Source organism: Atractosteus spatula, chromosome 2 (genome assembly GCF_055471065.1).
Source record: "Atractosteus spatula isolate fAtrSpa1 chromosome 2, fAtrSpa1.hap1, whole genome shotgun sequence".
NCBI lineage: Eukaryota > Metazoa > Chordata > Actinopteri > Semionotiformes > Lepisosteidae > Atractosteus > Atractosteus spatula.
The window spans coordinates 16785766-16810434 of NC_142707.1; the positions used below are offsets into that span (position 1 = coordinate 16785766).

Sequence of the window (24669 nt, forward strand, 5' to 3'; positions counted from 1 at the left end):
ATACACAAACATTCGCGTTTCATTCTGAGCAGAAGACCCTCACACCTGAAGAGTGCTGGCTGTGACGAATTAAACCGGTCTAACTGGCTTCAATCACAGACCATGTGACATGGGACTCAGTAAACTAACAGCGCCACTGGATTTGATAATACCTAACCAAAATCCGCAATATGGAAACAGAACCTGTGTGATTGTTGATAGATGATGTACTCGTAACATTTTTTCAAGACGAACTACAACATTTAAAAAATGACTTGTATGTACTTGATCTCTAATCAATCCACGGGTCCCAGCACAAAACGAAAGTAAAATGCATACCGTTTCGCGCTTCTTATTAGTTGCTCAAAAGTAATTTGACCGTATGAAATGCATAATATAAACCTAGAAACATATACGTGAGCAGTACTTAAGCACTGTAGTATCGGTGTTAAGACATACCTCTCAAATACTGTAAATCAAGTTAAAAATATCTCAAGACCGATTCTGGTCGTAATGAAACCATGTTTCGTGTATGTTTTCTTTTTCATCTTGAAATAACTCATTTCTAAATACCTTTTTCACTGTTAACATCTTGCAGCAACTTTGCGAGCAAAATATACACTCTGACAGTTCATCCTGCTACCAACATTAAATAAAACAAATCTTAAGATTTCTATATTTATGTCTTTATTTAGTGGTTTCATTAGTGACAAAGGCTAAACTTTCTTGGAAAAATGTATTTTATGTGTTGCAGAAAAAACTGACTTGCTTTAACAAAATATGTTTACAAATCCTTTCACCTGGCATTTTCGTAGTTAGAAATTATGGAACGCTCTGTTAAAAGCAAGGGAGTTTTTATGTCCGTTGCAGTTCTTTTGCAACATGAATATAATTATATCGTTATTAATTTCTTGAGATACGCGATTCCATATTATATTCCCTTTTAATCAAATTCTAAAAGTATGCTTGTTGACTCCGGTATCACGTTAGTTAAAGACTTCGAAGCTTACAATGTTTAGGGAGAAATGGAATACTGGTGTGTATGTTTTCTTTAAAGTACCGAGACCAGCCATATACTGTATGTTTATGTTAAGATTTCCCTTCAGTGGTAAAATTAGATATGAATATTCAATACTTAAACGGGCACAGTTAAGACATTAAATATACATATACATACTGTATACAGTACAGTTTGCATACGGTAATATGTTACGCGATTAAAAAATAAATAAAACTGGAAGGTCCAGCACCTTCCACCTGGATTCGAGCACACAACCTGCCCGTTGGCAGGCACGCACCTAGACCAGTCGGCTACAGTCAGCTCGCATGAGCAGGCAGGCGAAACAGCCCTACACAGCCCTGCCGCAGTACACGGATATAATCATACCGTTATTAAATTCTTGAGACACGCGATTCCATATTATATTCCCTTTTAATCAAATTCTAAAAGTATGCTTGTTGACTCCGGTATAACGTGAGAAATGGAATACCGGTGTGTATTTTTCCTTGTGATATTTTAAGCTCTAGTTGAATGATAGGTGTCGCATTTTAAATCATTTTCGTAGTTAGAAATTATGAAACGCCCTGTTAAAAGCAAGGAAGTTTTTATGCCCGTTGAAGTAAAACAAAATGCCTGACAAAGTATGGCTTGGACAGATTCCAAGTGCTTGTACAAATGTGCTAAAGAAATTATACTTTGAGTATACAGCTTGTCCAAAGTCATCCATTATTAATACTATTAGTAATATCTTCGGTAAAGGCTTTGATGCATAAATATTTCTGATAAAGGTAGGTTGTGTACTTTTGTCCAACTGAGCAATCTTGCTTTCATAAAATATACCAACATTTTAATGACTGAAGATTAACATGCTGTAATACACTGTTCAAAATTAAAGGCTCAAATGCTGTACATGAGAGGTTAAGCTCCCCCTGGCGGTTTTACAAGGTGACGCCGGATAGTTTCCGGCAGAGCGTCAAATGATGCGCGATTAACCACGTGACACTGCGTGATACCGCGACACGCCCACCGGGGTATGCCGCAAAATAACGCACCCATTTTGAATGGCTGCATCTGTATGCTGAAGCAATACTTAATTAGTTAATACATCTAAGGTGATACTAACCTGTTAATTATAAATTAATTATAAGTTACATCTTTGTATTATGCTTAAAAAGGAAATTAATGCACTGAGGAAAGAAGTCGACTAAAGGCTGTTGTATTTATAATTTTAAATTAAAAATAAAATCAATGAAAAGCAGTTACAATTTTTCATTGAGGGCAATCTGCTTCTGATGTAGAGCTGATGTATTCCTGATGTATTCAAAAACTTTAAATCTGGAAGTGCCTTGATTCACTTCTACAGTGAAGAAAATACAAACACGCTGTGTGGATAGAAAAACTCTTCTGTTCTTTTAATTAGTATTGTATTCACATATTACTACGTAGTATAGGAAGCGTCTCAGGGATAATAATAGGAAATGTCTACATGATGAAAGAGAAATGGTAGATGTATAAAATGTATTATTTAATTTAATATTAAATTAATATTTGATGCAGGTTCATTTCAAGGAAGAAATAAGCAACATGCCTCAGGCTAAGGAGAGATAGAGTTCTGTATTAAATAATATTAGTATCGTTACAGCTTTAGGTGACTGAGAAGTGTCTTTTAGATTTTAGATAAAGTTTGTGACACTTGGAAGAGTAAATACTTCTAACTTTAAAATACAGAGGATGTTTGCTGAGGTCTGTGGGGCCCTTAAGCAGAAACAATAGTAAAGTTTACCTTAGTATGCCAAGGTAAGTTATGTATTAATGATTGCCAGGGAGCAGTACAGAAACACACTATATACAGTAAGATAACATTAAGAGCAAGAACAAGAGGGAAAGAGGAGAAAGAAACAAGGAGAAGCAGGGAGAAGAGAGTGGAGTCCTCAGGAGCTGGGACTTGAAGCTTGCGTCAGGCAAGAGCCCCTTCTTCATGATATTCCAAACCTGGAGCCAAGTACAGTATTTGAACCTTGTTAGAGAGAGTATGCTATTTTGTGTTTTAGGGAACTTGGGTTTCCTGGGTAAAAGATACCTAAGTTAGAAATGTCTTTCCTGATTAGGGTGCATTTTATGGATAGGGGTATACAGTAGGCTCCCATTTATTTTGTGGCATTTGGGGTGCAGAGAGATTTAACTGCAGGTTGCATTGTATCTAGAAGGCAGCTCATCTCTTATGTGGCCTTTGTAGGCATTAAGAGCTTAATGCCTAGTAGCAGTTTGGAGGTTTTGGGTGACCAGAGTGTTAGGCCTCTGAAACGCCTTGTTTGTAAATACAGTACCTAGCGTAACTTGTGTGTTGTATGTTTTGTGGTGTGTAGTATAGTTTGTGTCTCATCATTGTAATAAATATCCGTTTAACCAAGTGTGTCTGGATTGTTACTCCTCTTACCAAAGCTGTGCCAGAGAAAAAATAATTAATGTGCCTCTAATTATACCAGTCGCTCGGGTATATTGCTAGAAATCACTTACAAGTTGGGGGTTATGAATAATTATTTCACTTATTGACTAAATATGGGGATAGTAACCAATAGCCTCAAACTTCTTGGTTATAGACATTACCTTTGACACTGGGATGTTTTATAGATTTTAATTATTTAAAACAGTCCCAAGATTTGTTGATGTTGATATTTTTCAATCTTTGAAAAATTCTCTGACTTTGTCCTTAATGATGTGGTACTGACATATGTTTTGCATATGTGTTCAACCTGTTTTAACACCCACTGTCACGGTGACTTCCAGAAACATCTACAAACTTTCTGAGGCTTTGTGAAAACATCAGGCAACTGTTGATGATAGAGGTATACATTATTTTGGACAAATGTACAGAGTCTGAACAAATTTGAACATTATGTTTCTATAAATGTATGTCATTTTTTTTTAGATAGACTATGAAAATACTCAGTACTCCTTTTACTGACCTTTAAAGTGTTAAACAATCCTTTTTTTCACCTATTTTTACTTGCTAAATTGACTTTTCATTATGGATAGGTTTGGAGGCTGATATGCCATAAATAAGTAAAAACATTACAATATCTGAATAACTGCATATTTGGATAATTTTGTTTTAGGCAAGCATGTTAAAAGTGTTAATTTAAGCATGTATTGTAAAACAAAAAGCAACAGATGTTTACATTAGTGTTAATCATATACACTAAACTTTATATAAAATATAGCAATAGATTACTATATATTTACTGTTAAATAATTCAGTATATACAGTATTATTTTCAAGTCAATACTATTCCTTAATACTGGCATATTTTAGTGTTACCAGATTTGAAATAATACTTGTTATTAAATGTAAAATTATCTTACTTTGACAACATTTTGTTTATGCTGTATAACAGGTAATGGAATTATTTTTTCACATTAGGCAGAATATTTGGAATGTAAGAAGCTGATTAAAGTGAATGATGCCTCAGCAATAATGTACCCTCAAATGTGGAAAACTTTTCTGTATAAAAAGTGACTGCACTTCCTTTGCCTTTTAGTAATTTGGCATTGGGACTCTTGATAAAGATGTATTACAAAATAAGACTAGACAAAATTTGTCTTGGATAGTGTTCTGCAGTGATCAGAACTCAATTTTTTCTCTCTCACTGTTAGCCTTGTGCACCTTTTTTTAATTATTTTTTTATTAAGTAGTTAATTGGTAAATTACCTGGTAAATTACCTGCTCCTAATTGGCCATGTGAATATGTGAAGATCTCATTAAGTAGAATTTCCCCTCCATATTTTGACATGGCAGTCTACCTTGACAGTTAACTCATTAGCAGGTCTTTCACCTTGTCACACATTTATACATTTTAGAAATAAAAATAGGATCGTTAAAATATTTTTTTAATTATATGCTCCTTTGACAGTGAAAAAACAACCGTTTAGCAGAATGTAGTGTTTCTTTTCAAGCATATTAAAAAAAAGGAATGTCCACAGAGACTTTAAACAATCCCTGTTAAATCAGCAGACTGAATTTAAAATGATATCACAGTTTCAATTATATAGACTCTAGTAATATTGATTGAATATAATTTATGGCTTGTATGCACATAAGGCATGCGAAGACAACACGTCCCTTTCCCATTTAAGAGTTTTATTAGTTTCCATCCTATGGATGCTCTCAGACTTTGAATGGACTAAATGCACATAGGATGTGTCAGCCTGAGGTAATTTACTCCCTTTTACTAGATATGAGAAAACCATTTACATCATTACCAGTATCCGCAGATCTGTGAACTGACTTTAAATGTACTGTTTTTTTCTTCCACCATAGCTCCAGCAAGATTAAGTGCTCCTACGTTAAAGGGATTCAACATGTCAGTTATTGAAGTGTCCTGGGACCAACCACAGGAGCTGAATGGGCCTCACCCACTTTACCAGGTGGAGAGGACGGATACATCACTCTCTGACCCTCTTGTTCCTTTCCAAAGAGGAACCAGATTTCCGGGTCATGGTTACATCAGGTTTCCAAGTTCAACTCTTCCAGTCAATACTTATTTTACAGGTATGTTTTTGTTCATTTTCAGGACTGTTATGTTAAATATTATAGTGGTGTATTCTTAGATGTGAAATGCACTCCACATTATTTGTTTAGTTTACATATAAAATAAGAGGCTGGTGAGATAGAAAATGGTAGGAAGCATGTGACATTTTTGTTTTTTTGAATCACATGCTTATTATATTTGCTCTGTCAGTTCAGTGTTTTGGGTTATGGTTGATCTTTCCTCTCAAGATTATTATAAAGGTCTTTTTATTCCTGCTTTAAACATCTCCCATAAGGCTGATGGTTTTGGTGGTTTTGCCAGGCAACTTGTACAATTTTTCATAATAAATAAAAAAATACTTTAATCTTGTCAGCTTAAATAGGTTTCAGAAAACCTTTCTATTTTTATCTGAATCATGAAATACTCCCAGACACTCACAGAAGACCAGTCCTGCTTCATATACTTTTTCATTCATACATAAACCTAAAACATTGAAAATCAAAATGTATGTTTTCATATTTTAATTGGCAGGTTCTGAAGACCTGAGGAAAACGGTTATTGTAATGAATTGAGGTCTGGGTTATACCAGCACTCAAGAGCCATTACAAATGCCAAAACCAGTATTTAATAGCAGTTTTCAGCTGGGTAAATACAATATGCTTTTGGAAAATATAAAGCTTCCATCAAGTAACATACACACAGGGTATCTGTGATTGGTCAGTGGATTATGATTTTGATTTAATTTAGTACACATGTATTTCAGAATGTATCAATATTTCCTTGATATAATCAATAAAAATTATTTTTTATTCCACGTTATTTTTGCTGCAATTTATTTACAGTATAATGAGAGAAGCCACTTCTGACAATTGGAATCATATCTGAAACAGCAGTTCAAATTATAGCAGAAAGTGTTATAACAAAACTTTTTCAATTAGATCTGCTTACTAAATAAATGACACAGATGATTACACAATATAATATATTTCCATTGCATAACATAATGTAGCATTGCACTGAAAATAAAAACCTGTTCTGGTTCATCTACAAATTCCAAAAGATTTGATATATCCATTTGTTTGAATTATGTTCTTAATTGCATTTCATGTTTTCAAAATAAAGAAATATTAGTGGCTATCTGTACAACATCAGTGTTATTATTTGTTACATGTAGTATGGAATATTCAGTTTGCTATAAAGAAAAGAAAGTTTAAGACACTAGCATCAGTCCAGGTCATCCATGTATTTTCTGACAGTTTTTTCCAGGTGGAGGAGCCGCAGTCTACTATATCTCGGCAAGCAAAGGACACAAGGCAGGGTCTTCCCTGGGTGGGACACCAGTCTATCACAGGGCAGACACACAGAGACACACACACTCATACAGTACCTAGCACTCATTTTCTCAGAGGCCAATTAAACTACTGGTATGTTTTTGGACTTTGGGAGGAAGCCAGAGCACCCAGAGGAAACTCATGTGAGCACGGGGAGAACATACAGACTCCAAATAGATAGTACCCCAGGTCTGGAATTGACCTCAGGGCCCCAGCACGGCAAGGCAGCAATGCTAATCACTGTGCCACCATGCCAGCCCCCACTATAGACCACATAATATGAAATCATTTTGTTTTCATTTTTGTTCATTATGTCTTAATTGTACTGTCTTCATGTTAGAGGAGATGTTAGACGTTTCCTCCAAACTTGCTCTTTTCTGGAAAGCAGTCATTTAAGTATATTTATTCTTGTTTGAATATTTTAAAGATGTCTATCTCACCTGTTTCTGAAGATGTTGCAACAGAATATACTGTACCTTGAAATAGGAAATGTTTGTGACCTCAGTGAAGAAACATTGTTGCACACATCCAAGAGAGATCATTTCATCCTCCAGATTTATTGACACATGGGAGACATGTACTTCAACATATTACACAGCTCTAGCACTTATTTGTAGAGTGCTATTATTATTAAGGTTTAGGCAATTTAAAAACATTAAGTATGGAAGAAATCAGATATAAAATATTAATTGATGGTAACTGGAGTGTGACAGTTGCCGAAACTGTATTATCATGAGCTTGTTTGCATTGATTCACATTATTTCCTGTCTGGGATATTTCAATTTGATGGTAAGCAGAGGGTGACATGAACAGAAATGATATTAATCGGGCTTGACTGTATTTACATAATTATTAAATATGTTATATATCTGTTCACATTACAAGTTGATGTTCTGAAGAAAAAAACTGGGATAATTCCTTTCAATGCTCCAGTATTCTTTATTTCTTTTATATGTGGCTTTGGAGTACCAGAGAAATAATACTTTATTTATATAAAAAGAGCCAATTAATACATCTCTCTTCAGAAGTATGTGCTATTCAATTGCCTTTTGAAGAGCGTGTATATAAATGAATAACCTTTTCTGACCTTGCTATTTCAGAAAATGAATGGTCGTTTTTCCATAACTCTATTAACATTTAGCACTGCAATTTTCAGGTTTTCTTAAATAATGACAAATGGATAAATCTTTATAAATCAAGGTGTTAGTTGAGTTCATCTCTACCCTAATTGATCAATGGTACCAGTCAGTGCAAGTGCTTGTCCTTGGTCCTGGTGGTATTATAAATGGCTAGGAACTAATGAAAGTGGGGAGGAATAAGCCAGGAAAATTGTACCATCCTTATGAACTTTGCTCTGCAGATCCAATATTCCTTTTGCATATTCATTATTGTCCCATTAACTAAGGTCCTGTATCAGAGCGGTATTCTCTCCTAGTAGTAATAAATATTCAGAATACTAAAACTGAATATTCAGTGCAGGTTTCATGAAAGCTTTCAAATTGACTCTGTGGTCTGGGAGTTGTTGAAGGTGCTTGATTTTGTGAGTAAAGGGTTGCTCAATAAAATTTGTACTGTACCATGTGACATTCATTTCAGAAGGGGTCTAGGTATTTGAATGTTAAAAAATGAATAGTTTCAAACATTGTAGAGGAGTGCTCTCCAAATGAAATGAAAGTGGCATTGCTATATTTCTAACCCCAAAACCCAACAAGGGACTTTAAAACATTAGATTTAAAATTGAATCATGTTGGAATTAAAGTAAAGACCACTTTTAAGATTCTCTGACAGAGCTGGTTCACTATTTTGCTTGTGCATCATGTGTTTTATGTCACAGTAGAGGAACAATGTCCATGAAGTTCTATTCCTCTTGCTCACTCAAGATGTTCAAACTGAAGCAAAGCTATAGAAATTAAATACATATGAATTTTCATTCAGTTTCATCCCCATATATAATAAGAAGGAAAAGCATAAACATATGTACATACCAAAAAAAAAAATGGCACTAGAGAACTGTATATGACTTTATGCTATTTGATCAGGAAGTTTTATTCTTGTTTTTCTAGAACATGTTTCAGTTAACTTTGGAATACACAGCTTGATCTTGACACAGGAGTGTTAAAAACACTTTATGGCATTCTTTGGCCATTGTTTTCTTGCAAAATGTTAAGTAAACGTAGACCTGGCAAACGAGAGCCTTGAATACAGAGAAACAATTTTCCTCTTCTGTATATCATTGCTATGGAAAAATGTTAAATGATACAAATTATTTTCCTTAATTAATTTGATTGATTGTCAAATGGGTTCAGTCAGCCGAAAGTAGAGAGAAACTTTGTACAGACATCATTAGTTTTTCCCCATTTAAAGATTAATCATGAAAAGCTCTGGCTCTTTAATTCTGTAATTTGTATATTTAATGGGGTGCTGCAGAATCTATGACAGTAATTAGCATTTCCTGAAAACTCATTAATACGCAACAACGTGATTAATGCAGCATTAATGCAAACATGACTGAAGTTATTCAGGTTATGTACTAAGCAGATTAGAGCCAAACTGTCCTGTTTGTTTTACTTATGGTGGTAATAATAGGTTTGTAGAAAAGAAATAAAGCATCAAATCCATCATATAGGCAAAACAAATAAGACAGTTAATAATCTTTGCCCTCCCCTCAACACACATGTTTTATTTTAGATTTGTGTATTGTATTAAAAATTATTTGACCTTATGAAGAGGCGATAGCAAAAATGTAAAGAACATACTGTAAGTTTCAGCTAAAGAATATAGGCATCTGTATTTTCAAAACAGAATGTTTTAATGCAAAGTGGTGTTATTAACACTTACAAAACAATAGCATTTGATAAATTATATATGAAGATTTTTCTCTGTGCTTACAGTGAAAATAAGCTAAAATATGATTTTCATATGGAAAATAAAGTGGAAAGCTGATTTGATTTCCTTATTAAATAATTTAAAAAACTAACATTTTAATTAATCTATTATTAATTAAAAACTTATATAAAACTGCTAAAGAAAGATTTCAGTGTTTTTGTTTTTTATACAACATTAGACACAACAGTTTCTGAAAATCTCTTTATAAAGCACATACATGTCCACACTTATTGTGTTAATACTTAACTGTAATTGTCTTTAGGCTTCACACTAAGCTTGCTGCTGAGGTTGCGTTCTCAAAGATGATGGCTTTGAAGCAAGAAGTCAAATTATTTTAGCAAAAACATTTTTGTTGTTTTGTTTTTTCTTGAAAATAGCTATGTAATTAAATAAACTTTAATATAAAAAAACATTCAAATCCATTAATTTCTTCGAATTGGCGGTAAAGACAAGGAACACAAGGAACACCTTTTAACAAAGTTTGTTTTTTCATTTGGATGGTAACAAGCAACTGTGTTTTTACATCTATCCATCATGGATATTTGAACAATTTATCATACAGTATTTATTTATCCCTAAACATTTAAAAAAGACAGCATGTGTATTATACTAATTTGAAAAAGACACTATGTGCAGCTCCCACACTTCAGCTTCTGTGGCTCCTAACAGTTTTCAGCAAAGCAAGAATGGTATTATTATCCACATTTGTTTAACAATACTGACACAAGACTATTTTTTAATGCATGCTTATTAATATATTTTATTGGTTATATATTGATATACACTGTAATTCTAAAACCTTTCATGAGACCCATTATTTTAATGTGTATTTTAAACCTGTGTGGTTTTATATTATATGCAACATGCACCTTTTTATATGAAAAGTACAAAACTAATACTGTGTATAAGCATGGTTACACCCATGAAATTCAGATTTAAAATTTCAAAACCACAAGGTGGTATTTAAAAGGTTGATCTGCTAAGGAACAATACAACAAACACCAGATATTAGTGACAGCACTGTATTCTGAGGTATGAAACACATTTCCTCAGACAACTCATTTTATCTATAGTTTCCATAATTTTGGCTGAATCCATTTCTCTATAATGTCTGAATTTTATGTTTGTGTAGCAGTTCAGTTGAGATCTCATTTAAAAGTTATTTTTGCAAGAAATACTCAAAAGCATTATTAATTTTGGTTATTACTCTTCCCTGTGTGATATTACAGTCTGTCATAGTATTCTTGAGATTTTATGACCATTTCACACAAAAATTAAAGCTAATTATTTACTTGAATAAGAAATACATAAGAGATTAAATCAGAAATAAAAGTTTAATTTTATATATACTTAAATGTTTTTTCCTCAAGAAGCAACATAACTGAAGTACTATCTTCCCTAAAAATGCTATTATAGTATGTGTGTTGTTCACATTTTCCATAGAGAAAATAAATGCATACATACAGTAATCCACTGTATTTTGACTTTTAAAAATTAGTTCAAAATTGTAATGCTAAAGCACATTTACTATACTTCTATGTTTTTACTTTAGCTATTGTAACAAACTATGGGCAAACATTCATAGTTTTCAGTTGTTTTTTATTTTTTTCAGTACTCAGATTTATCATAAAATTTCTGGTGGAAAAATAAATAAAATAGTATATTATTTTTCTGTACTAAAGAACATCATTGTAGTATTCTAATAAACATACTGTATTGTTAGTTTTTTTTTTTGTTTTGCAACATAACATTAAGGATGGGTGCTGCAGTGATGCAGTGATAAGCATTACTGCTTCGCAGAGCTGGGGCCTTTCAGGGTTCATGGAATGAGTATGTGCATGTTTGTATCTGTGTGTGTCCTGATTCCTGTGCAGAGTGTATGGACTCTGGACAGTCTGGATGGACTAGGATCCCATCCAGAGTGTATCCTGATTGGTGCACATTGCTTGCCAGGATAGGCTCCATCTCCACTGTAAAGCTGTATTTGATAAAGCAGTTGGAAAATGGATGGATGGAACATTAAAGATTTTAACAAAAAATCATTGTTCTGGAATATCACTGTGTCACTTGTAAACTTAGAGCACATACTACAGTTTATACTGTATGGAGCACTAAACACAGGTAAGGAAAAACACAAGTCTGTTTTTTACATTTTATATGTTAACCTTTGTTCTTTCAAAGTGTATCTTTCAGTGCACCTAAAATTTGTGATACTGTTTTAATATGCCCTGTGGTAAAACATTTTGTTGTTTTTAACCACACTCTACTTGTTCTAATTTCTAAAAGCAAAATGTAACTGTCTGTCTTCAAATCTCAGGCATTAAGCTGAGCTTCAGAACAAGAGCAGAAGATGGGCTGATTCTATTGGCTATATCTCCTGGTGAACAAGAAGAGTATGTAGTCTTGCAAATGCGCAGTGGACGCCCTTTCTTTCTTTTTGATCCCCAGGTAAGAAAAACCCATGCAAGCCCTTCCTTCAATAATTAGTGATCTGTAACAAATTTAAAAAGTAAAGAGAAATTGTGTTGTACACACTTAGCATAGAAGATGTCTGTTTATTGTTTTTTAAACTATCCCTGTGTCTTAATTAAGAAAGAAGTATTTAACAACTTTTAGATACAGAACTTTTAAAAATCATTACAATTTTAAACAGCAATTAGAATGAAACTAAATGGATATTTTATACCAATAAAGTATTTGTCAGCAGATTTCTATTTCACAATGTGTGGCAAACAAGTGCTGTGAACAATTGCTATGTACAATGTGGTATCAAATTAAGGTCTGGATAAAGGCAGATGACAAATGAATAGCAGGTTTCAACTCTATTTTCAAGTTCACAGCTTGAAAATGAATGTGATGGACTATACATGCTTAATAATCTTCCTACAATATGAACAATGAAAGGGAAGACTCCAGGCCCATTATTATATCAGTTGTAAAAATATGTGGGGACACGTAATGCTGTGCAAAATACCGAAACAGGTATAGCTATTTATTTGGGTAAAACACAAAAATACTTTGGCATATACATATGTTATGGACAGTTGCCGAATTTGGGCAGTTGCTGTAATGGCGAAGTGCCCAGATGCCTGGGGCAAGTGCCAAATTAGCTTAGAATTTTAAGCAATTTCGGCATCTGCCCAGGCAGTTGGTCAACTGCCTATAGCCACCTGGCCAGATGATGAGGAAGAAAGACTTTTAAAAGATACAGTAACAGTACGTAGTGCAAGGGAAAAAATCTGGAATAAAATGTTTTATTTTATTTTTATTGTAATCATGCAATATAAATCTCAGGGAAGAGATTCAGATCTTTTATTAGTTTATCAGCAGTGATGAATTATATTTATAATGTAATATATATAATATATATATATAAATATATAATTTATAATGTATATATAATGTAAATGACCTATCCAGAATTGTTCTAACTACCTCTCAGTTTTCTGCATAGTTTCAGAGTCAATTTCAAAGTCACAATTCAAACAAATCCTGCAGAAATTGTCAAAACACCAAACTTTATCTGCTACTTGCAGTTGCTTAAAATCTGATTCACAGTTCTCCTGAAATAAAACTTTATCTTCAAATAGAAAGGTCCACATTTTAGAAAGCACATAACATAGTATGCTGTCAGAAATGCACCATTAGCCTACAGATTGAGTGCTTGATAAAAGACACGTAAAGCACTGTTTCTTACCCTGAAAATGTGTCCATACTTTACTGCTAGAAACAGTACAATAATTGTATACACTGCAATAATAAAGTTGACAAATTTTGAAAGTTACAGTACTTTAGCCTTAATAACTTGTTAATATCTTAAATACTGTAACAAAAGCAATTCAGTGTATAACAGAAAAAAATAAAATTACTATAATAATATAATAATAAACATTATTTCTATAAAGCACCTTTAAAAGTGGCTTCTCAGAGTGCTATACAGTACAACAAAAAATATATGAAATATACTGTACACAATGAATTTACAAATGAGAGGAGGTAGTACAAGGGGTTACGGAATACAACAGGAGCAAAGGGGCACCTTGTGTAGAACCAGTTAAATAAAAGCCCTTCTAAAAAAGAAGGTTTTGAAGCTTGATTTGAAACAGCTCAGGGAAGGTGACTCTCTGATATCCTTTGGGATAGAGTACCAGAGCTTTGGGACATAACAATAGAGGACCCTGTCCCCCATAGAGTGTAGACTGGCTAGGGGACAGATGAGAGACCAGAATTTGAGGAATGAAGGCTGCGAGGTGGGGAGTAGAGCAACAGTAGCTCAGACAGTTACTGAGATGCTAAGTCATGCAGAAACTTATTGGTGAGCATGAAGATTTTGAAGTCGACATGATAGGAAGCCAGTGCTAGGATTCCAGGACAGGAGTAATGTGATCACTTGCACTAGATCTGGTCAGGATTCAGGCTGCCGAATTTTGGACATATTGGAGTTTATTCAATGTGGATTTACTGTAGATACCCCAGAGAGTAGAGCATTACAGTAGTCAATTTGAGAAAAGATAACATAGAACATAGAACATACAGATGCAGCCATTCAAAATGCGCGGGCGATACCGCATTATTTTGCGGTGCGCTTTACGCAGTCTACCGCGAGTTACCGGTAAATACCGCTACTTACCGTAAATTCTCCTATAATACCGCAAGCAAAATAATAGTATCCGGAATTTCCGCAAGGTGGAGCTAATAAAGCTCAACCTCTCATGTTTGAGCTGTCGCCATCAAAGTCTTTAACGAAGATATTACTAATAGTATTAATAATGAATGACCTTGGACAAGCTGTAAGTGTAAACTCAAAGTATTGCCCTGGTCCACATTCTTTTTTTCATTGACCGTCTTTGTAAAAGTAACACCAAAGCATTTCGCAATCATGCATTTGTTTCCAATCATGCAAAGTACAGTAATTTTTGAGAATCGATTCACCATGCCTTTCACATGCTCATAAAAGAGATTGATTTAGGAACATAAACATATTACCGTATGCAAACTGTACTGTATACAGTATGTATATGTATATTTAATGTCTTAACTGTGCCCGTTTAAGTATTGAATATTTATATGGAATTTTACCACTGAAGGGAAATCTTAGTACCTGAGCATAAAAAGAATAGGAGCATACTGTAACACGTGTGAAGGCCATAAACGATATTAATTTTGGAACTTAAACATACAGTATATGGCTGGTCTCGGTACTTTAAAGAAAACATACACACCAGTATTTCATTTCTCCCTAAACATTTTAAGCATCGAAGTCTTTAACTAACGTGATACCGGAGTCAACAAGCATACTTTTAGAATTTGATTAAAAGGGAATATAATATGGAATCGCGTATCTAAAGAAATTAATAACGATATAATTATATTCATGTTGCAAAAAAACTACAACGGACATAAAAACTCCCTTGCTTTTAACAGAGCGTTCCATAATTTCTAACTACGAAAATTATTTAAACTGCGACACTTATCATTCAACCAGAGCTCGAAATATCACAAGGATCCCCAAGAGCACAGCAAAGACTGTATTAAAAGAATCGCGTATCTAAAGAAATTAATAAGATATAATTATATTCGTGTACTGCGACAGGGCTGTGTAGGGCTGTTTCACCTCTCTCTTCATGCAACTTCCCTTGTAGCCCACTGGTCTACGTGCCTGATTACCAACTCACAGGTTGTGTGTTCAAATCCAGCTGGCACTGTGACTTTTCTTTTAACAAACATTTCTTCTAAAAAATAGAATAGCAATATTATGGACAATCAATTGACTTTTATATTTCAAAATATCACAACATGATCGAATCTAAGTAATTTTTGATAACAATGAATAGTCACCTTCTTCCCTTCTGACAACGGTCCCTGCTTCTGCTTCCTGCTTCTATTGTGTGTGTGTGTGTGTGTGTGTGTGTGTGTGTGTGTGTGTGTGTGTGGGGGGATCCCTTCAGATCTCCCTTCAGATTTAAAAGGTTATTAATCATATCTTCGGTGTCGCATCTTACCAGTGCAGCTGATCTTTTGCTGCCTGGGTGGGTCAACTATCACAAAGCTTTAGAGAACCTAACATTTCTATTATCAACAAATTGTAAATTTGTAATAGAGTAAATTTTTATAGAGAAATGGAGGCTGGACAGTATGCGTTACAATATAAACATTTATATTGATTTAAATCGCGTTTTGATTTAAATCGCAAACGCGTGTTTAATTATATGTGTTTTTTTTTAATCATAATCAGACAAATGCAACATAAATTGATACAGTATCTTTATCTTCTAAGTATCTTAATAAACTTTCAGCATAGCTTTCTCCCCGTTTAGATTTATTTTTCTTGGGATTTTGGGATCAAACGTGGAAGGATTAGATTGTAATCGTTTTTATTTTTCAAATACGTCTTAGAAAAGTGTAATCTATACCTGCCCAGACTGTACGCCCGCTTCACTGTGGGACAGCCGCACTGGTCGGCGGCCTTCCTAAACCCCGCCCTGACCACTTTCACTCCTGTCCTGCTCTTCCCCGCGCACCCCAGCCAGGCGCTCTTCAGCCTCTGCCCGGGACGAATGTATATTTAGATATTTACACCCCGCGCGGCTACGAGGGAGCGTCTGCATTTTTAACTTAGTTTTTAAAATTAGTCAAGCAATATGAAGCATCTCCTTTTACTTTTAAGTCCCTTAAATACATTGAGCACAGCTTTCTCACCACTTAGATTACTTTTTGATACCATCCTTACACAAAGCAGAAACTTCTTGTATTTTCTGATGACATACAGTACAAGTGGAAAGATTACAGATTTTAATCGTCTTTAATTTTGTTACATTATACGTTTAAGGAACGTTTCATCTATACAAACACCACAAAACTATTCTCGATTGTATTTCTGAATGTTATGTTACACCTACAGTAGTTCACTGCTTTAAATACATCGAATTAAGAAAGTTAGGTGTAGCACTTTAGATCTTTTTTTCTGAACCAGGGAAAATCTGATCATGTTTCTCTATAACAATAATAAAAAACTTTACTTTACATATCACCTTTAAAAGTGGTATCTCAAAGCAATACAGTAGATGTAAACCACAGATTACAAAGTAAATACCCAGACAAACACAAACACGTTTTTAATAAAATGCTTTTATTTATTCAGCAGAGAGAGAGAGAGACATCCAGCAGAGAGAGACACACACACAGGTTTTCATTGACAAAAAGTAATTGTTTTTTTTACATTCCTCTTGTCTAACAGGAATGTTTTGTTTGTGGACAGACAAAACATGTTTTGTCTGTGGACAGACCACAAACGTGAGACTGTCTTTCTCAGACTTACATTCCCGAATGTCCCCCGCCCAGGTCAACAATCCTAGGAAGAACACGAAACAGCCTGTTAATAAAATTGTTACAATTTTGTTCGGTCGGTTCTTCCTCCCAGAATTTATAGATCGCATCGATCAGTTCCTGCTTTGTGACGGGCTTAGCAGTTTTCCGAACGTAGTCTTTCAGCGAATGCCAAACCATCTCTATCGGATTTAGATCTGGGGATTCGGCTGGAGTTTTCACCCAGTTCACTCCTTCTGCTACAAGCCTCGCCCTTGCTTCTGTGTGTTTCGGATCTTTGTCTTGAAAGAGACGGTGCCTTGATCCAAACTGCTCCCTGATATATGGGGCGGCATGCTGTGTGACCATGACTTCCTCGAAGAATTCACGGTCCATAATTCCCACGAAAATAAGAAGTGGTCCCGGGCCTCTTCTAGATATACCCCCCCAGACGTGAACCTTCAGTGGATGTTTGGGCTTTGGCTTGTCCACATATCTCTCCTTTTTGCAAAATGACATTGTTGAAAACTGTTCCAGAGCCACTGTTGTTTCGTCGGTGAAAAGTACATCCTGAAATGCCTCCCCCTGTTCAATCCATTGGAGCGCTTGCTTGAGTCTTTCCTCTTTGTTTTTTAGCCTTATCATGGGGCATGTGTTGGTTTTTCTGTATCTCCATCCAAGCCTCCTGCGCACTCTTCTTATTGATGTCGGACTAATGGTCGCACCGAGGTCAGCCCATAGCCGTCTTTGGACTTGCATCACCGGTAGCTCATCATTTTCATCAGTCAGTTTGTCGATAGCTCGCACATTAGGACTTGAAAAAAAAGAGATCAACAGTTAGTTTTAAAAATAATGTGCGTAGTTGTATTTACATGCGAGAAAAGTATTTTTAGAAAGTTATTTACCTTTGAATCGTCCTCGGTTTAGATTCTCTTTGCCTCCTCTCCCCTTTATAATGTCGTCTCACTGTGCTTTCAGAAACGAAGATGTCCATCGAAGCCAAATGCTGTACAATGTCCCGTGTTGACTTCCCGTTTCTTTTCATCTTCATTATTTGGTGTGAGAGAGTCTTCGTGATTTTGGCCATTGTCCGTCTCCTTACCAAAGCGATACAGTGGTGCAGCTTGAATTCTGTACCTATATACTGTATGGTATGGTACAGATAAAACTTACACCATACCGATGAGCTAATACCAGGACACCAGGAAATGTGTCTGATGCATTAGCAAGTTAAAACAATTGCGTCGAAAACCTGGGCGTAACAGCTGCCCCTTTTTCTGATCACTCCTCTCTGGATACACGTCTCACCTGTCCTGTTCTTTGTTTTCCTAATTTGCTGATTATGTCTGCTGCGATCCACTCCTACCCTCACACCTAAAGAAGACTATTTTAAATTTCTTGGCGCGGTTCATTGTGCAATTAACCCTTGTATGTGCTGTCCTTAAGGTGATATCACATAAAGGTTATACTGCTATTTAATTGGATACGCGATTAAAAAAAATTAAAAAATTTTTGAATCCCCGGCGGAACACATTCCATAAGAATCAGCGCTTTTATATATCGCCTTTAAAGGTGGCTTCTCAAAACGCTTTAAAGGATAAAAACAACAATAACAGCAAAAACAACAATATTGTATTTCATTGCACTTTGAAAACCAAGTAATAACTTAACTATATGTGCAAACGTTTTATGATATGTTGCTGTTGTGAATGTCTGTGGAGTGTATCTTATTTGCCTGTCTGTCCTGGCTCTCTCGCTCGCCCTCCCCCCCTCTCTCCCTCAATTCAGTTCAATTCAAGGTGCTTTATTAGCATGACAGATGGGTACAGTCAGTGTTGGGTATTTACTTTGCTTTGAGATTCCACTTTTAAAGGTGATATATAAAATCAGGCTTTAACTTGCTTTAACTCCGCAAGTCTGAGTTCTCGTGTCTGTCCTATCCGAACCCGAAAGTATTACAATATGTATCTTTATAGCAGGTGGTGTACAACTTTTTAGCATAGATTACACTTTTATAAAATGTATTAAAAAATAAAAACGATTACAATCTAATCTTTCCACGTTTGATCCCAAGATCCCAAGAAAAATAAATCTAAATGGGGAGAAAGTTATGCTGAAAGTTTATTAAGATACTTAGAAGACAAAGATATCAATTTATGTTGCATTTGTCTGATTGTGAATCAAAAAACACATATATTTAAACACACGTTTACGATTTAAATCAAAACGCGATTTAAATCAATATAAATGTTTATATTGTAACGCATAGGTGACTATTCATTGTTATTAAAATGACTTTAATTCGATCATGTTGTGATATTTAGAAATATAAATTTGTTTGGTGCGAGTGAGGTTTTATTTAATCTCTGACCAAGGGAAACATTTCATTTTTTCAAAGAAATGTTTGTTAAAAAAAAAAGTTATGGTTCCAGTGGGATTTGATCACAGACCATGTGACGTGGGAGTCAGGAACCTAACCCACAGCGCCACCGGCAAGGTCACATGCAGAGTGCTGAAAAAGCACTACAGAAACATTATCAACAGACAATGTACAGCGTGTACTATTCTTGTGTTGCGGTACATGAATATAATTATATCGTTATTAATTTCTTTAGATACGCGATTCCATATTATGTTCCCTTTTAATCAAATTCTAAAAGTATGCTTGTTGACTCCGGTATCTCGTTAGTTAAAGACTTCGATGCTTAAGATGTTTAGGGAGAAATGGAATACTGGTGTGTATTTTTTCTTTAAAGTACCAAGACCAGCCATATACTGTATGTTTATGTTCCAAAATTAATATCGTTTATGGCCTTCACACGCGTTACAATATGCTCCTATTCTTTTTATGCTCAGCTACTAAGATTTCCCTTCAGTGGTAAAATTCCATATAAATATTCAATACTAAAACGGGCACAGTAAAGACGTTTACTGTAAATCTTTCTACGACAGACCAACGGACCACGAGTGCCCCTGTCGGTCAACCAATCACGTACCGCGGTACCGCGTGTCATCGTGCGTCACAATGCGCGACGCCGTAGCCAATTACCTCCGGTACGTGTCTGTACCGCGCACTTTGAATGGCTGCATCTGTAGTCTAGCAATATTTCTGAAGATGAAAAAATATGTTTTGGCAATATGTTTCACATGTGGGTGTCAAGCCAGGATCAAATATCAACCCCAAGTTCTTTAGTTAGGACTGAAGCTCAAGTATAGTTCACAGATACTGCACTGCACTGGCCTTAGATAGTTGATGGCTCATGTCGATAAGCATGACTTCAGTGTCATGCTTTGTACTGCTTTCTGCTAGGTACATATGTAATGTATGTTCTATAATATCATTGTATTTATTTTTAGAAAACATGTACAATTGTGTTATTTCTTTTAATTACTACAGCTCTTTTTAATTTTACCTAAAAATTACAAACAGGAATTAGCACTGAGCTGGGATAATGAACAACATTAGAACAGCGAATTATACCAACTACTCCAAATGAAGCACTTTTGTTTCACAACATTAATCTTTCAGTGCAGTAGTGCAACAATCAATATTTCATCAATTCATCAAGCTAAGCCATCAACCACGGCTCAGAAACTTGCCAGTGTTCATATATTGCAGAAGTGAAAAATAAATATATGTAAGTGAAATACAAATAGTAGAAGACTACTTAAAACTATTTGTGATGATATTCATGCCTGTACAAATACAGTTTTTTCATTTCACTTTCTCTACATTAAAAACCCAGTTTTATTACTTGAATATAACATTTAAAAGGTACATTCTGAAATGAACTTCAAAAATTGTCACGTAAACTTCTTCATTTGTTAAACCTAGGGCTGTGCATTTTTCATGATTTTTGTTGTACAATTTCAATACAGTTCTGAAACTCCTGGGCTCTGAAAACGCATTGAGGTTCTATTAGTCTAAACAGTGATCATCTAATCAATTTATTAAAGCATCTCTATAGAAAATATTCCCCTAATTACAATGAACAATAATGGACATGAACACAGAAATCAACTGACAATTAATAATAATTGCTTACACTTATATAGCGCTTTTCTGGACACTCCACTCATAGCGCTTTACAGATAATGGGGACTCCCCTCCACCACCACCAATGTGCAGCATCCACCTGGATGATGTGACGGCAGCCATAGTGCACCAGAACACACACAACACATCAGCTATCAGTGGGGAGGAGAGCAGAGTAATGAAGCCAATTCATAAATGGGGATTATTAGGAGGCCATGATTGGTAAGGGTCAATGGGAAATTTGGCCAGGACACCAGGGTTACACCCCTACTCTTTTTGAGAAACACCCTGGGATTTTTAATGACCACAGAGAGTCAGGACCTCAGTTTTACATCTCATCTGAAGGACAGTGCCTGTTTAGTATAGTGTCCCCGTCACTGTACTGGGCCATTAGGACCCACATGTACTGCACGGTGAGTGCCCCCTGCTGGCCCCACTAACACCTCTTCCAGCAGCAACCTTAGTTTTTCCCAGGAGGTCTCCTATCCAGATACTGACCAGGCTCACACCTGCTTAGCTTCAGTGGGTTGCCAGTTGTGAGTTGCAGAGTGATATGCCTGCTGGCTGCTGATATGGGGGCGGGAGGTACAGATCCCCAGAAATCTGATGTCAGACAGTGGAGAGTGGAGGGAGAGATGTACCCATGCCTCCTAATAATCCCCCTTTTATGAATTGGCTACATTACTTTGTTCTCCTCCCCCCCCGGTGTCCTGGCCAAATTTCCCATTGGCCCTTACCAATCATGGCCTCCTAATAATCCCCATCTATGAATTGGCTACATTACTCTGCTCTCCTCCCCACTGATAGCTGATGTGTGGTGAGCATTCTGGCACACTATGGCTGCCGTCGCATCATCCAGGTGGATGCTGCACATTGGTGGTGGTGGAGGGGAGTCCCCATTACCTGTAAAGCGCTTTGAGTGGAGTGTCCAGAAAAGCGCTATATAAGTGTAAGCAATTATAATTAATTATAATTATACGAAGTTGAACACCATTTCCTGCAGCCAGCGCTTGTTTGAGTCTGGTTGGCAGTCGGTACTCCATTGCCATGTACACTAAACCTGAGAGGATGTCTGTTATCAACTCTGGCTCATTGCCTGAGAGAGATAGAGAGCGTGTTTTCCACAGACCAATCTTTGATCTTACCTAAGCCATTTTCCCCAACCAGTTTATGGTCTTGCAGTCTTGTCCCTGAAAAAAAAAACCCAGTATCTTGAATCATCTGTACAGAGCTTTAGAGCTTCTCCAGCGGTGTTCCTGTTTTTCCAGGATCCAAAGTATTTCACTTTGGACTTCTGCCTGTTGAGTGTGGAGCCCAAGGCTGAGGAGTATCAGTCCACGATTTATAGGGCTCTCTGTAGGCTCCTGTCCAAAAGTAGGAAAAGTGTTGTGTCACCCGCATACTGAAAGATTTTCAGGCCATATCCTCCTCCCCCTGGCATTAGTAGTTCCTTGGTGTTGGGGTCGCGCCTCACAGTTTTTGGTAGCTGCTGTTGTAAAGACAGGAAAAAGAACATACAGATGCAACCATTCAAAGTGCGCGTTACAGACACGTACCGCAGGTGGCATCGCGCATTGTGACGCAAGATGACGCGCGGTACCGCGGTACGTGATTGGTTGACCAACAGGGGCACTCGTAGTCCGTTGGTCTGTCGTAGAAAGACTTACAGTAAACGTCTTTGCTGTGCCCGTTGTAGATATTGAATTTTACCACTGAAGGGAAATCTTAGTAGCTGAGCATAAAAAGAATAGGAGCATACTGTAACGCGTGTGAAGGCCTAAACGATATTAATTTTGGAACATAAACATACAGTATATGGCTGGTCTTGGTACTTTAAAGAAAAAATACACACCAGTATTTCATTTCTCCCTAAACATTTTAAGCATCGAAGTCTTTAACTAAAGAGATACCGGAGTCAACAAGCATACTTTTAGAATTTGATGAAAAGGGAATATAATATGGAATTGTGTATCTAACGAAATTAATAACGATATAATTATATTCATGTACCACAACACAAGAATAGTACACGCTGTACATTGTCTGTCGATAATGTTTCTGTAGTGTTTTTTCAGCATTCTGCATGTGACTGCGCCGGTGGTGCTGTGGGTTAGGTTCCTGACTCCCATGTCACATGGTCTGTGATCAAATCACACTGGATCTATGAGTTTTTTTTTTAACAAACATTTCTTTGAAAAAATGAAACGTTTCCCTTGGTCAGAGATTAAATAAAACCTCACTCGCACCAAACAAATTTATATTTCTAAATATCACAACATGATCAGATTTAAGTCTTTTTAATAACAATGAATAGTCACCTATGCGTTACAAAATAAACATTTATATTGATTTGAATCGCGTTTTGATTTAAATCGTAAACATGTGTTTAAATACTGTATATGTGTTTAAAGGCGATATATAAAAGCGCTGATTCTTATGGAATGTGTTCCGCTGGGGATTCAAAAAATTTATTTTTTTTAATCGCGTATCTAAGGAAAATAGCAGTATAACTTTGTTCATGCACATCATTATACAGTATCTCATTTTGTATTTCTATTAAAAAAAATCGTTTGCCCAGCCACTATTGTTGTTATTGTTTTTATCCTGTAAAGCGCTTTGAGGAGCACAGCTTTCTCACCACTTAGATTACTTTTTGACACCATCCTTACACAAAGCAGAAACTGATTGTATTTTCCAATGACATACTGTACAAGTGCAAAGATTACAGATTTTGATCGTCTTTTTTCTGAACCAGGGAAAATCTGATCATATTTCTCTATAACGATAATAAAAAACTTTATTTTACTTATCACCTTTAAAAGTGGCATCTCAAAACAATACAGTAGATGTAAACCACAGATTACAAGGTAAATACCCAGACAAACGCAAACGCGTTTTTAATAAAATGCTTTCATTCATTCAACAGAGAGAGCGTAAAACCTGGGTGTAACAGCTGTTCCTTTTTCTGATCACTCGCTCTCTGAGATACATGGGAATCCAGGCTTTTTTATCAACCCTTTCTTTTCCGTATACCAGATCTTATGGAACCACTTCAGAAGGGTGTCAGCCAGTCAGATTCCAGGAATCGGTACTTTAAAGGAAAAATACACACTGGTATTCCATTTCTCCCTAAACATTTCAAGCATCGAAGTATTTAACTAACATGTGAAATAGCGTGTGAAAAAGTGGTAGTTTTAAGCTTTTCTGCTAATATAATATGGAATCGTGTATCTGAAGAATTTAATAACGATATGATTATAGTCGTGTGCTGCGACAGGGCTGTGTAGGGCTGTTTCGCCTCTCTCTTCATGTGACTTCCCTTGTAGCCTACTGGTCTATGTGCCCGATTACAAACTCACGGGTTGTGTGTTCAAATCCAGCTGGTGCTGGGCTTTTCTTTTAACAAACATTTCTTCGAAAAAATAGAATAGCGATATTATGGACAATCAATTGACTTTTATATTTCAAAATATCACAACATGATCGATTCTAAGTCATTTTTGATAACAATGAATAGTCACCTTCTTCCCTTCTGACAACGGTCCCTGCTTCTGCTTCCTGCTTCTATTGTGTGTGTGTGTAATAGAGTAAATTTTTATAGAG

General features: G+C 35.8%; 1 protein-coding gene across 1 annotated transcript in view; it reads left to right on the forward strand.

The window, feature by feature from the left end:
• Positions 1-24669, forward strand: part of ush2a (Usher syndrome 2A (autosomal recessive, mild)) — a 405544-nt gene that overhangs the window by 101844 nt on the left and 279031 nt on the right. Inside the window, exons 20-21 of the mRNA XM_088939657.1 lie at positions 5298-5528; positions 12043-12173. Of these exons, the coding sequence (XP_088795783.1) occupies positions 5298-5528; positions 12043-12173 (362 nt within the window). The remainder of the gene's footprint in view (positions 1-5297; positions 5529-12042; positions 12174-24669) is intronic.